This window comes from Sapajus apella, unplaced genomic scaffold, assembly GCF_009761245.1.
Source record: "Sapajus apella isolate SASKATOON/1434 unplaced genomic scaffold, GSC_monkey_1.0 scaffold134, whole genome shotgun sequence".
In the NCBI taxonomy this organism is placed as follows: Eukaryota; Metazoa; Chordata; class Mammalia; order Primates; family Cebidae; genus Sapajus; species Sapajus apella.
In genome coordinates this window covers 3,776,347-3,790,867 of record NW_022437074.1, presented here as the reverse complement: position 1 = coordinate 3,790,867, position 14,521 = coordinate 3,776,347, and the positions used below count along the sequence as shown (strand labels likewise).

The 14,521-nt window shown below is 45.0% G+C and overlaps 2 protein-coding genes across 3 annotated transcripts in view; one reads left to right on the top strand and one right to left on the bottom strand.

Moving 5' to 3' along the window:
• Window positions 1-6,261: 6,261 nt before the first annotated feature.
• Window positions 6,262-9,386, bottom strand: SOWAHC (sosondowah ankyrin repeat domain family member C). The gene has a single exon (XM_032262988.1). It carries the CDS (start codon window positions 9,208-9,210, stop codon window positions 7,606-7,608), a length of 1,605 nt encoding a protein of 534 aa, XP_032118879.1. The 5' UTR covers window positions 9,211-9,386; the 3' UTR covers window positions 6,262-7,605.
• Window positions 9,387-9,803: 417 nt separating this feature from the next.
• SEPTIN10 (septin 10) overlaps window positions 9,804-14,521 on the top strand; it is a 75,705-nt gene continuing 70,987 nt past the window's right edge. For both annotated transcript variants that reach the window (XM_032263008.1, XM_032263007.1), the window contains exon 1: window positions 9,804-9,946. In XM_032263008.1, the coding sequence (XP_032118899.1) occupies window positions 9,917-9,946 (30 nt within the window). In that variant the 5' untranslated portion in view covers window positions 9,804-9,916. The remainder of the gene's footprint in view (window positions 9,947-14,521) is intronic.

Genomic DNA, 14,521 nt, shown 5'->3' with positions numbered 1-14,521 from the left:
ACGGCTCTACTTCCTTTATTTTTAACTGCTTTATACATGTCATTGTATGACAGCATCACAATTTATCTGTTCTCCTTACGTTGGCTTTTTGGGTTGTTCCCTTATCTGTTGTTATTACAAACAATGCTGCAACAAACACATATGCACACATGCTTGAGAGCCCCACACTGGTGCTCAGAGTTCCCAGGGTATGTTAAAACGCATATTCCAATTCAGTGGGTGGGGCCTGAGATTCTGCATTTCTTTTTCTTTTCTTTTTCTTTTTTGAGACATGTCTCCCAGGCTGGAGCGTAGTTGCGTAATCTCCATTCACTACAACCTCTGCCTCCTGGGTTCAAGCAATTCTCCTGCCTCAGCCTCCCAAGTAGCTGGGATTATAGGTGTCCACCACCATGCCAGGCTAATTTTTTTTGAGACCAAGTTCTGCTCTGTTACGAGGCCAGAGTGCAGTGGCACGATCTCAGTTTACTGCAAACTCTGCCTCCCTGGTTCAAGCAATTCTCCTGCCTCACCCTCCCAAGTAGCTGGGACAAGAGCACGCCACCATGCCCAGCCAATTTTTGTACTTTTAGTAGAAACGGGGTGTCGCTATGTTGGCCAGGGTAGTCTCAATCTCTTGACCTCACGATCCACCCACCTCAGCCTCCCAAAGTGCTGGGATTACAGGCATGACCCACTGTGCCTAGCCTAATTTTTGTATTTTTAGTAGAGAAGGGGTTACATCATGTTGGCCAGGCTGCTCTTGAACTCCTGACCTCAGGTGATATGCCTGCCTTTTCCTCCCAAAGTGCTGGGATTACAGGTGTGAGCCACCATGCTCAGCCAGATTCTGTATTTCTAAGAAGTGGATGCTGCTGCTCCCAAGGCTACCATTGGAGCAGTGTATGTGGTGAGAAGTGACACAGTTGAGTGAAAGGGTACGTGTGTCTTCAACTGCGTTTCCAAGTAGTTTTTCCACAGTACTCTCCAGGGTAGCACTAATTACACCCTTACTGCATATGAGAGTTCTCTTTGCACCACATCTTTAGCAGCACTTGGTATGATCAGACCAAGATCATAAGATTCTCAGATATCTAGATTATTCATTACTTCTCTACAAGGGAAGAAAAAGAGGAACAGACCTCAAGCAGCATTCCCCAGACAACTCACCGATGGGCTGCAGATGGAAACCTGAAGGAATAGTCTAAGAGCGAAATCATGTTTGTGAGATGGGCAAGTTTGGTTGAAAGCTTGTGTCACGGTCCAGAATAATGGTCAGAATAGTGAAAGCAGTTGATTCTTTCAGATGAATTTCTTTTTCTTTTTTTTGACGGAGTCTTACTCTGGCACCCAGGCTGGAGTACAATGGCACAATCTCGGTGCACTCTAACCTCCGTCTCCCAGGTTCAAGTGATTCTCCTGCCTCAGCCTCCCGAGTAGCTGGGATTACAGGCATGGGCCACCATGCTCAGCTAAGTTTTGTATTTTTAATAAAGACGGGGTTTCACCATGTTGGCCAGGCTGGTCTTGAATTCCTGACCTCAGATGATCCTCCCACCTCAGCCTCTCAAAGTGTTGGGATTATAGGCATGAGCCACCACGCCTGGTGAAACTTTCTTTCTTTCTGTTGTTTTCGAGACAGAGTCTTGCTCTGTTGCCTGGCTGGGGTGCAGTGGCATGATCTCGGCTCACTGCAATGTCCCAGGTTCAAGGGATTCCCCTGCCTCAGCCTCCTGAGTAGCTGGGACTGCAGGCGCACACCACCATGCCCAGCTAATTTTTTGTATTTTAGTAGAGCTGGGGTTTCATCATGTTAGCCAGGATGGTCTAGATCTCCTGACCTTGTGATCCACCCACCTAAGCCTCCCAAAGTGCTGGGATTACAGGAGTGAGCCACCACACCTGGTCGAAACTTTCTTATAATCAAATTTACTCTTGAAAATCTCTTAAATCTCTCATGAAGTAAAATTTTAATAAAGCCGATTTTATCTTTAGGATTGGAATAACTTGCTGTTCTTTTGGCTGAGCTGCAGATGAACTGGTTGGCTGGCATTTAGGCGCCATGTTATATAAAAAATAACTTTATTGGCCAGGTAGAGTGGCTCATGCCTGTAATCCCAGCACTTTGGAAGGCCGAGGCAAGTGGATCACCAGGTCAGGAGTTCAAGACCTGCCGGGCCAAGACAGTGAAACCCCATCTCTACTAAAAGTACAAAAATTAGATGGGTGTGGTGGCAGGTGCCTCCCAGCTATTCGGGAGGCTGAGGCAGAGAATTGCTTGAACCTGAAAAGCAGAAGTTGCAGTGAGCCGAGATCCCACAACTGCACTCCAACCTGGGTGACAGAGCAAGACTCTGTCTCAGAAAACAAAACCAAACAAAACAGAAAAAAAAAAATTTTATTCACATAGCATAAATGCATGTTATTGAATTATCCATATTTGTAACACTATAAAAATATTTACTGTATTCCATTAAAAGACCCTTACTGAGTACCTTCAACATGCCAGGCACTGTGTAAGGGTGGAACACTTCTCACACATTCCTTACCAATGCATCGATGTGGAAAAATAGGCTATTAATTAACAGAATGAGAAAGCTACTTACTGATATGAAACTGACATTTAAAGATTGAGAAAAAAGTATAGTGTTCTTCGGGGAAAAAGCAGGTAGTTATGTGAATCACACGACTCCTGTATCTTGAGAAACAAGTTCTTGTAGAGTCATCTTCCAGCCCTCTAATATTCAGTGATTTATGAAGACTAGAGTAATCATGGAAGGAATACTGGTTTATAGCAAATTCCAAGTATTTAATTCTGGAATTAACCATGTAAGAAACTCCAGGTCGGGTGCAGTGGCTCATGCCTGTAATCCCAGCATTTTGGGAGGCCGAGGCGGGCAGATCATGAGGTCAGTAGATCGAGACCATCTTGGCCAACATGGTGAAACCCCATCTCTACTAAAAATACAAAAATTAGCGGGGTGTGGTGGTGCACGCCTGTAGTCCCAGCTAGCTGGGAGGCTGACACAGGGGAATGGCTTGAACCCAGGAGCAAGAGGTTGCAGTGAGCTGAGATCGTGCCACTGCAGTCCTGCCTGGTAACAGAACAAGACTCCATCTCAAAAAAAAAAAAAAAAAAAATCCTCCAAAATACTATTTGACTTAGCAAAATAAAAATAATTTTTACTAGGAAAATTTAAAAAATATCTATAACTGCTTAATAAATCCTTTTAAGACATGTGCTTTTTTTTTTTTTGAGACAGTTTTGCTCTTGTTGCTCAGGCTGGAGGGCGATGGCGTGATCTTGGCTTACTGCAACCTCCGTCTCCTGGGTTCAAGTGATTCTCCTGCCTCAGTCTCCTGAGTAGCTGGGATTACAGTCGTGCGCCACCATGCCCAGCTAATTTTGTATTTTTAGTAGAGACGGGGTTTCACCATGTTGGTCAGGCTGGTCTCGAACTCCTGCCCTCTTGATCTGCCCACCTCAGCCTCCCAACATGCTGGGATTACAGGCGTGAGCCACCACGTCCAACCAAGACATGTACGTCTAAGGAAAGAAGTCATTCTAGAAAAACAAAATACTTATCTAGTCTTTCAGTTACCCTGAAAAATATTTTATGGGTTGTCATAAAACAACAAAAACCCTAGCAGCCATCATAGTGGGAGCTCCCAAAGAGAGCAATAGTGGGCAATTACTCCAAGGAGTACCACATCCCTTTGCCATTCAAAAGTTGAATTTTGCTAAAAATACAGATCACAGGCAGCCTTGATGAGGAAATTAATTCATTAACTCTCAAAGCTTAACAGAGGTTGAGAAATGAAAAAAGGTATTCCTACACTTGTCTTGAAGTCAGCCCTGGGTAGGGAGGGTTTATGGCAAATGGTGTGTGTACAATCCATACAGCATTTTTCTAGGTAGTGTTAGAGGTATTACCTTCTCTCCAAGTTGATTCCTCCATCACTGGTGCCAAACTACAGGAGTTTTGCTAAAAATGTGGTAATTCAACATGCAGAAAAGATAACATTGTGAGAAAGCACTGACTCAAGATGTTACTAACAGCCGTTTACTATGTGACAACCTGAGCAACCACTAACCTTCATTTTCTTATCTGTAAGTCAGGAATATATGTCCCATAATCTTAAGGGATAGGAAAAAAGTCAAATAAACTGGAACTTCAAAAAGCATTCTGTGAACTGAAAAACACAATATATGTAAAAAGCCTAAAGGCAGACAGAAATTTAGACAATTCAGAGAAAAATTCTGTGAACATTTTATTTTGACAAAACAAACTTTACAGGTTTTACAATCTCCCAAATATCACTTATTTAAAAAAAACAATAGACAAGGCAACCAAGATTCCAAGATTTCAGGCATGAAAAAACTAGTACCAGATATTCATGTTATATAATTGAGCTGCATTTTACATATCATGAAAGTAAAGAGAAATGTGACACTCACTAATTTCAAGTGTACCTTATAAGAAACATATGGACATACTTGGGTTTTTTAACCATATAGTCTCATATCAATAAACATCTAAGTATCTGACATATATTTTTCCATTAAAGGTAAGCACAACTCTATGAACATCAAATTATATCAATCATTTGCTTTTTATAATCTTGACTGGAAACTGAAAAATAAGAGGAATATAGAGTTAAGTAGCCAAAAATACTACTTACTGTACACATGCACATCATGACAGGAATGCTAGAAGTAGTTCCCCTCAGGAATGGGTTTTTGAAAATTTAAAATAGTTTTATTAAAAAAGTTAAAGCCTTTAGGGGGAAAACCATGGTAAATGACATATTGACTCAATCTCTAAAGACCTAGCAAATTATAGATTTTATGTAATTAGTAACCAACATATACATTTAAGAGATTAATACTGACTGTTCACCAGAACCTTCTGATGGTTCTGAAGCATCTATTATTTTGTTGTTGTTTTGAGATGGAGTTTTGCTGTTGGTGCCCAGGCTGGAGCGCAATGGCAGGATCTTGGCTCACTGCAACCTCTGCCTCCCAACTTCAAGCAATTCTCCTGCCTCAGGCTCTGGAATAGCTGGAATTACAGGCATGCGCCACCGGTCTAATTTTTTATTTTTAGTAGAGACCAGGTTTCTCCATGCTGGTTGGTCAGGCTGATCTTGAACTCCTGACCTCAGGTGATCTGCCCACCTCGGCCTCCCAAAGTGCTAGGATTACAGGCGTGAGCCACCGTGACCAGCCAATTAAGCACCTATTCTTTTTTTTTTAAAGATGGGGTTTCACCATGATGACCAGGCTGGTCTTGAACTCCTGACCTCAGGTGATCCACCCACCTCAGCCTCCCAAAGTGCTAGGATTACAGGTGTGAGCCACCACACGCGGCCTGCATCTATTCTTTAGAGTTACTTTAGCTTTACATGTCTATGAAATTTAAGATTCAACGGAACGTCATAGCTTTTTCTGCACTAGATACAGGCAGTATGTATAGATTTAGAACGATGACTGCTTTTCACCTTCCAGGAGCCTATTTATACAAAATTAGATTGGTTTTTCACCCACGTGTATGCATAAAAGTGCTTTTCAAATGTACACAGTTCAGTTCATATCCAAAATCCTACAAAAGGCACGCAAATGGAGTTTATATATTTTGTATTTTATTATTTTTTTGAGACAGGAGTCTCACTTTTGCCCAGGGTGGGGTACAGTGACATGATCTTGGCTCACTGCAACCTCCACCTCCTGGGTTTAAGTGATTTTCATGCCTCAGCCTCCTGAGTAGCTGAGACTACAGGTGTGCACTATCAAACCTGGCTAATTTTTGTATTTTTAGTAGAGATGGGTTGTCACCATGTTGGCCAGACTGGTCTTGAACTCCTGGCCTCAAGTGATCTACCTGCCTCAGCCCCCGAAAGTCCTGGGATTACAGGCGTGAGACACCACACCCAGCCTTTCATCCGTCTTTATACAAATTCAATGACCATCTAGACAGAGATGTCACAAACTTGTTACCAATTTCTATGAATTGCTCTGTGCAGTTCACACATGTGTTCATTCATCCTGCAGGCTGTGAACTCCCTTATCCTGTAGGATGTAGGTACTTAGGCTTCTGCAATTACACAACCCTAAGACTAAAGGAGAAGTACTTGCTTAAATTAGTCCCTCTCAAAAATGGTTTCTAATCTTAAACAGATTTAATATGCTTGTGGGTTAAATTTTAAAGTAATTATGAAGCCATTTACTCTAATATAAATGAATGAAATATAATTAAGAACCACACTTAAATAAGTCTTTAGTGAATGGTATTTTTCATTTATATACAAAGGAATTTAATACCCAGCAGCATTCAAATATAGAAATAGTCCCATCTCTTCTCTATTCCCTTTTATAAAGTGCCATTTTAACCAGATAGATTTTCTACCCAGATTTTCAGTACCTACAAGACAGGTATCTAATTGTCAAGAAAAGGTTGGAAAATTAAGTTCAGGATTTTAAACGTATGCAACATTGCTACAAGTCACAGTAACTACTAATGTATTAAAATAAAGTGTATCTTATGTGAGAATCATTAAGTTGTTTAATAATTACTTCACAGAAACATGGGCTCACTAACACTTAGGGTAATTTGTGCTAATTATTGAAATCAGAAACAGTTTCTGTAGGTGATTCAGCTCTAAGTACCATTAAATAGGGTTATGCCAAATAGAACAATGGTTATATGATCCTCAAAATAAAAACCCCAGCAAATTCAAACTTTTAGAATAGTAACACAAATGTGAGAATCAGAACAAGAGGCAATATTTTATTTAAAAGCACCATAGGTTGCTAAGTGCTATCTTCCTTAAATAAAATTTTGTGCTGTTATTAGTGTACCTTAATAGTGGTGTTAGAGATAGTTTGGTGGAAACCATACCACAGAAGTGAATGTTGCCTGTTTCTTTAGTTCAGCGATTAAAACTGAAATTGCTTTTAAAAAAATAATTGAACTGTGACTTACAATACACATAGAATACCAAGGGAATTCTCATTTTATTCACATTATTCTCTAATTAGTATTTTTACATTTCAACTCTGATCTAACCTTCAGTAGTACCTTAATATGCAAATTAGTAAAAAAAAAAAACGGGGCAGAAAGTTGTTTTCACACTTAAAAATACTACTGGTTTCGTTACAATTTGCGTTTTTCTGTTGCTCTTGAAAGAGTAACCCCTTATAAAATCAGATACATAAAAGTGCACAATTCCTTACTTTGCAGGCATCCAGGAATGGTTAAAGTAAAGGAACTCTCATTCATTCATTCTGTATTCCTTACTTTGCAGGCAACCAGGAATGGTTAAAGTAAAGGAACTCTCATTGATTCATTCTGTTCCCCCAATTTAGGTCCATTTCTAGTCTCCAGAAACGGACTCCAGGACAGAGAAGTGGAGGGCACAGAAGAGGCACAGGTCAAGGTATAATGAATCTCTTAAAAAGAAATTCACTTTCCCCAGAAGCCTAGCTTGAAGGGAACTCCGCCCCATCCATTCCAATCCCTCAAGTAAGAATGCATAATTTACCTTGTCTTTCTAGTCTCATTTACTTACAACACCTACTATTGAATTTCTAAGACAAGTCTTTGCATTTTCTAAAAGAAGCCATTTTTACCCAAATACATTGGACTTTGGTCTCAATTTGAAGGAGGACGAGCGGCCTTTAACAGATCGTTCCTCCTCTACTTCCTCCTCATCCTCGACATCCTCCTGTGGCTGTTCTGGGTCCCTGAAAGAGAGTGTGGTGTGGACAATCTGGGTTCTGAAGCGGATTTTGTTGAGTCTGGGTTTTATACGTCCACTAGAGCTGCCGGAGGCTTTGCGCCCTGGATCCTTGGCTTTGCCTCCGACCCACCCCTCAGCCGAGTGGTGATGGTGGTGGTGATGATGGTCTCCTCCATCTTCTAAGGGGTGTGAGAATTTGTAGGTGATGAGGTGCGAGGGAAGCACCTTTGAAAGCCTCCAGCGCCCACCGCCGCTGCCCGTGGCGCTTTCCCCGTCTTCCTCCTCCAGAGCTCCCACCAGGTTCTTGATCTCCTCAGCGATGCTCTGACTCAGGTACTGGGAGGCCTTTTTCCCACTGTAGTCCCTGATTTCCACATCGGCGTCGTAGGCCCCCACCAGCAGCTTCACCACCTCTATGTTCCCGTGCATGGCTGCCAAGTGCAAGGCGGTGTAACCCCCGCTCGTCCTGGCGTTGATGTTCACCGGCAGCTGGTGCTTGTTGGCGAAGTTGACTAGCATGGCCAGAAGCTCCTGCCTTCCGTGCTTGGCCGCCCAATGCAGGCAGGTGAAGCCAGTAATGAAGTCCCGTTTGAACAGCAGGCTGGGATCGCAGGTGAGCAAGCCCTCCAGGCTGTCCCACTTGCCATCTGAGGCAGAGAGCATCCAGGCGTGCTCCAGGGGGTCCAGCGTCACGGAGCCCCCGCCGCTGCTCTCCTCCTCCACGGACGAGGCCACCGATGCGCTGTCTGAGTCGCCCCCGCCTCTGCTGCGTCCTCCCCCGGAGGAGCTGCCCGGGCTGCTGCCCCCGGGACCCACGCTCCTCCTCAGCTGCGGGGAGCTGCCCATCACCAGGTCGCGGAAATTCTGGCGGGCCGGCCTCGGCGCGATGGCCCCCCCAAGTGAGCTGGCCCTGTCCGCCTCCTCGCAGCCATGGGGCGGGGGCTCCAGGTCCTCGCCAGGCCCCGGGGCCGGCGTCCGGGGTAGGGGCTGCACGTCGCGCCGCGAGTTCTTCCAGGGAGCCCCGGCGCTCAGGGGTGGCCTGTGCGCAGCGGCCGGGGGCTCCCCCTCGCCAGGCTCCAGGCCCCGTCCGGGGTGCGCCTCCGAGACCGCTGCGTCGGGGAGCGGATCGCGCACCTCGGGCCAGGCCTGGCCGTCGGAGGCCTCAGGCTCGGCGGTCACCTGGATTCTTGGCGGGTCCCCGGCTGGCGCCGGCGGCCCCGCACAGAACCTCTTCTTGAGGTGCACGTACTTAGCGCCGTCGGCGGGATCGACGCGCACCGTGGCCACTGCGTTCACCAGCTCCTTGAAGCGCGCGCGGGCGCGGGCGCGCTGCTCGGGTTCGCCGCCTAAGGAGTCCTTGAAGTGCTGCACCAGCTCGGCGTGCCGGGCCCGGCCCCCGCGCTCCGCCAGGAAGCGCAGCACTGCCTCAGGGCCCAGCACCGCCTCGAGGCCCGGGTCCGCGTCCGGGCCCCGAGCCGCAGACCTCTCCATCCTGGACCGCGCTGTTGCCCCGCCAGCGGGACGCTCAGTCCGGTCCCATTGCGGCGGGCTCCCAGAGGCCGCCTCCCGACGGCGATGGAGTCCCAAGGGCTCAGCTGGCCACCCGCCTCCGCGTCTGCGGCCAGAGGACTCGGCCACCGCCTTACTGGGCCGCGCCCGAGCGGACACGCCCCCCGCACCCCCATCCCGCGCCCACGCCACCAGGCCACGCCCACTTCCGCTCCCCGCGGTCTCGGCCACACCCATCTAGGCGGTCCCGCTCTAGGGTCCGCCTACTTCCGGCCTTGCTGAGCTGCAATCACTGCTCTGCAGTCCCCGCCTTCATTCCTCGCGCCTTCTTTCTGGAGTCGCGGCTCTCCTTTTGCCCGCCCCCACACTGACGCTCAGTCCTCTGAGGCATCTAGGGCAGCCCTGTGAGGGGCTTGCTTCGCGCGCGCCAAACGCTCAGCGTGTTCCATAGGGCGTCCGCCCCGACTCCGCCCTGACCCCGCCCCGCGGCCCCTTTTCCCGTCCCCCGCCTCCAGAGGCCGCCTATTCGGCTTGGTTCTTGTCTCTTCACTGTCTACGAGGCGGTCCCACCCCGTGCCCCGCGCCCAGCCCGTTAGTGCAGCCCTCCGGCTTTCCCGCCGCAGTCGCCAATACCAGCAGCTCCGGGCCGGGCTGACACCGCCGCTTCGCCTCACCCCCGCCCGCGACCATGGCATCTTCCGAGGTGGCGCGGCACTTGGTGAGTCCCGCCGAAGCCGGGGCCCCTGTCCTGCGCTCCCCAGCCCCCGCGGGACTTCCCCGGCCCGCTGGTCGCTTTGTCCGGTCGGGGATTGTGACCCGCGCCCCCTCGGGCCTCGCCCGCCCGGGCTTCCGCGGCGGCTGGGCGCGTTGGGCGGGAGAGGATCCTCTGCGGAGCCTGGGCGCGGTTGGACCCCGACTCGAGGGGCACAGCGCCAGCGTCGGGACGTTGGGGGACTTCTTGCACTGCTTCCCGGTCTTTGCCAAAAGTTAAATCCGTAACGGTGATTGTGGGTCTCACACGGCTATAAAGGGATTGAAGACGCAGTGCGGACGGATCCAGTAGCGGTCATCTTTTACAGCTGTGAGCATTTCCGAGCCTTCCTGACCTTAGGAGAAAGCCCGGCTTCCCTAGCTTTTCGGAAACTCTCCCGTTTTATCAAACGGTGTGGTCGTCCAAGTATTCCTCCATTACAGTTTCGAACCTTTTTTTTTTTTTTTTTCCCGCCGTGACACTGTTGTACTCTAAAACAATGCGTTTGTTCAGTGTTTTGAACCTTACCAGTTACCTTTGTATATTTATCTTGCTTGCTAGTAAGCCAGCGGTTTTCAGTTTGTTTACAACTATTTTCATAACAGTACCGAGGTCGTGTACATCGAGTTTTCCAAAGGCTACATGATGTGGAATGATCTCACCACCGTTTGGAGGGCCGATGGAGTATGTCTTTGTGTATTCTTAAAAACAAATTCTCCCTTTAAATTTCTAATATTATAAACATCATTGGTTGTAATTTATGTAAACAAAAGCTCTTTAGAGACTGGAGACCAAAAAGTTTGTGAACTACTACACTAAGCAGCCTCCTGTTGGAGAAGCTTAAATTGTAGAAACAGTTGAGATTGTAGGCTGAGAGAGTAGCGGATCTGTCCACAGTGACACCGTTGGTTTGTTTTATGGAGCCTGGACAAGGATTTTTTTCCCTCTGTTTATTCTATCGTGTATTTAAAGAAATCTCAGTTTTTCTCTCTGGACCGCCTTGTCTCAGTTGCTGTGTTTGTGTGCATGTGAGTGAGGGAAAATTGAGGGGTGCTGGTGAGGAAGGTGTGTTTTATAAACTCTGATTCATAGAGATCGTATCCAAACACACTTGAACAGAAGAGAACATTTAGGTGATGTTAGATTTCTTTTTAATTGTACTTAATTTGCTTTGAGGCTAACTTATTTTCGAATTAAATTTTATTTTGCCTTAATTGTAGATTCATATGCAGTTGTAAGAAATAATACAGTATAGTGAGAACCCTGTACCCTTTACCCAGCTTTCCTCAATATCTTGCAAACCCGTAGTACAGTACTACAGCCAGGATATTGCCATTGATTGGTACAGTGAAGATAAAGGATGTTCCCAGAACCAGGAGGATGCCATATTGCCTTTTGATAACCACACTCACTTCTTTGCTGCCCCATCTCCTCCCTAACCCCAGATAATCAGTAATTCGTTTTTTATTCCTATAATTTTGTCATTCCAAGACTTAATATAACAGAATCACCCAGTTAGTAACCTTTTTAGATTGGATTTTTTTTTTTACTCAGCAAAGTTCTGGAGATTCATCCAGGTTGTTGCGTGTATCTAGTTTGCTGAGGTAGTATTCCATGGTATGATTGTGCCACAGTTTGAAGGACATCTAGGTTGTTTTCAGTTTTTGGCTATTGGGACTAAAGCTGCTATGAAAATTCATGTACAGTAACTCATAATGTAAGCGTAAGTCTTTAGTTCTCTGGGCTAGATGCCCAGGAATACAATTGTTGGGTCATATGGTAGTTGCATGCTTAGTTTTATATGAAACTGCCAAACTTTCCCAGAATGGCCGAATTATTTTCCATCCCCACTAGAAGAGTATGAGAAATCCAGTTTCTGCATATCCTCACCGGCATTTGGTGTTGTCCCTATTTTTAATTTAGCCATTCTCATAGGTGTATAGTGACAAGTCATGGTAATTTTAACTTGCATTTCTCATGTTGTCACCCAGGCTACAGTGCAGTGGTGCCAGCATGGCTCACTGCAGCCTCAGCCTCGATCTCCTGGGCTCAAGCCATCCTCCCGTCTCAGCCACCCCAAGTAGCTAGGACAATAGGTACATACCACCACGCCTGGCTAATTTTGTATTTTTGTAGAGGCAGGGATGTGACCATGTTGCCCAGGCTGGTCTCAAACTCCTGGGCTCAAGCAATCCTCCCATCTCAGCCTTCCAACGTGTTGCCTGTTTTCTAGTTTTATAGATTTTTTTTTTTTTCTGTTGCTTTTAAAGTTTTTTAGATATGCTAGATTCTAGTCCGTTCTCAGGTTTTGTTTTCTCTCAGTCTGTAGTTTATCTTTTCATCTTCTAAAAGGGTCTTTTGCAAAGCAAAAGTTTTAAATTTTGTTGAAATTGATCGTTTTTTACTCTTATAGATTGTGCTTTTGGTGTCAAGAACTCTGCCTAACCTTGGATCCTGAAGATTTTCCCTTATTTTTTTCCTAAAAGTTTTATAGTTTGTTTTACATTTAAGTCATGACCCATTTTGAGTTAATTTTTCTGTTAGATGTCAGATTTAGATTGAGGGCAACTTTTTGGCCTGTGGATGTCCAGTTGCTCCAGCACCATTTGTTGAATAAGCTCCCTTTCCTTTATTGAATTGTTGATGCACTTTTGTCAAAAGTCAGTTGAGCATACTTGTGTGAGTCTGTTTTGGTCTATTTCTGGGTTCTCTATTAGCACACAGTCTTGATTCCTGTAGCTGTGTAAGTCTGAAGTAAGGTAGATTGATTTCTCTCATTTTCTTTCTCTCCCCACAAATTTTTAGCTATTCTAATTCTATGAACTTTCTATATGTTTTAGAATTGTCTTATCTGGCGGGATGCTGTGGCTCACACCTGTAATCCCAGCACTTTGGGAGGCTGGTGGGTGGGTAACCTGAGGTGGGGAGTATGAGACCAGCCTAACCAACATGGAGAAACTCCATCTCTACTAAAAATACAAAACTAGCTGAGCATGGCAGCGCATGCCTGTAATCCCGGCTACTTGAGAGGCAGGAGAATCGCTTGAACCCTGGAGGCAGAGGTTGCAGTGAGCCAAGATTGTGTCATTGCACTCCAGCCTGGGCAACAAAAGCAAAACTCTGTCTCAAAAAAAAAAAAAAAAAAAGAATTTTTCTGGGATTTTGAGAGGAATTGCATTAAATCTGTTTATCAGTTTAGGGAGAATTGATAGCTTTACTATGTTGAATCTTCCAACTCATCTACATAATACTTCTCTTCATTTTTTAATGTATTCTTTGATTTATTTTTATTTTTATTTATTTATTTATTTATTTTTGAGACCGTCTTACTCTGTCGCCCAGGCTGGAGTACAATGGCACAATCTCAGCTCACTGCAACCTCCACTTCCTCAGGTTCAAGCGATTCTCCTGCCTCAACCTCACAAGTAGCTGGGATTACAGGTGCCTGCCACTGTACCTGGCTAATTCTTTAATTTCTTTTATTGTCATTAGGCAGTCATCAGCATATAACTCCTGCATATATTTTGTTAGATTTACACCTAGTTACTTAATTTTTTGAATATTTGTTACTGATACTATTTTTTAATTTCATTATTCACAAAATTCTTTATTAGTATATATAAATAGTTGATTTTTCTATTTTATCTTGTATGCTGTGACTTTGCTAAATTCATTTATTTTAGCAGTTGGGATTCTTTAGATTCCTTGGGATTTTCCCATGGACAGTCATATTTTTCACAAACAAGAACAGTTTTATTTCTTCCTTTTTCTGTCTGCCTTTTATTTTCAACCTTCTTGTGTTGTGTGTTGTATTGTCTAGATTCTAGTACTATGTTCAGTAATGGTGGTGAGAGCGGACCTCCTTGCTTTATTTCTGATGTTGGGGAAATGCATTCTGTCTTTCACCATAGAAGGAGTTTTTTTATAGATGCTTTTTATCAAGCTCACGAGAGTTATGTTCTGTAGGTTTTATGTACTACCTTTGTCTTGGTATCAGAGTAATGCTAGCTTCATAAAATGTATTGGGAATAAGTGTTCCCTTTTCCATTTTCTTTTCTTTTCTTTTTGAGATAGAGTTTCACTCTTGTTGCCCAGGCCGGAGTACAATGGTGCAATCTCAGCTCACTGCATCCTCTGCCTCTTGGGTTCAAGTGATTCTCCTGCCTCAGCCTCCCGAGTAGCTGGGATTACAGGCATGTGCCACCACTCTTGGCTAATTTTACATTTTTTATAGAGATGGAGTTTCTACATGTTGGTCAGGCTGATCTCAAACTCGAGACCTCAGGTGATCCACCCATCTCAGACTCACAAATTTCTGGGATTACAAGTGTGAGCTACCATGCCTGGCCTCCTTTTACATTTCCTGAAAGAGATTGTGTAGAATTGGTGTTAATTCTTTAAATACTTGGCAGATTCTTGAATGAAATTATCTGGGTTTGAAATTTATGTTTTGGGAGTTTTAAAGTTGCAAATTTAAATTTCCTCACTAGTTACCAGGCTGTTTATATTATTTCTTACTGGGTGAGTTGTGGTAATTTGTGG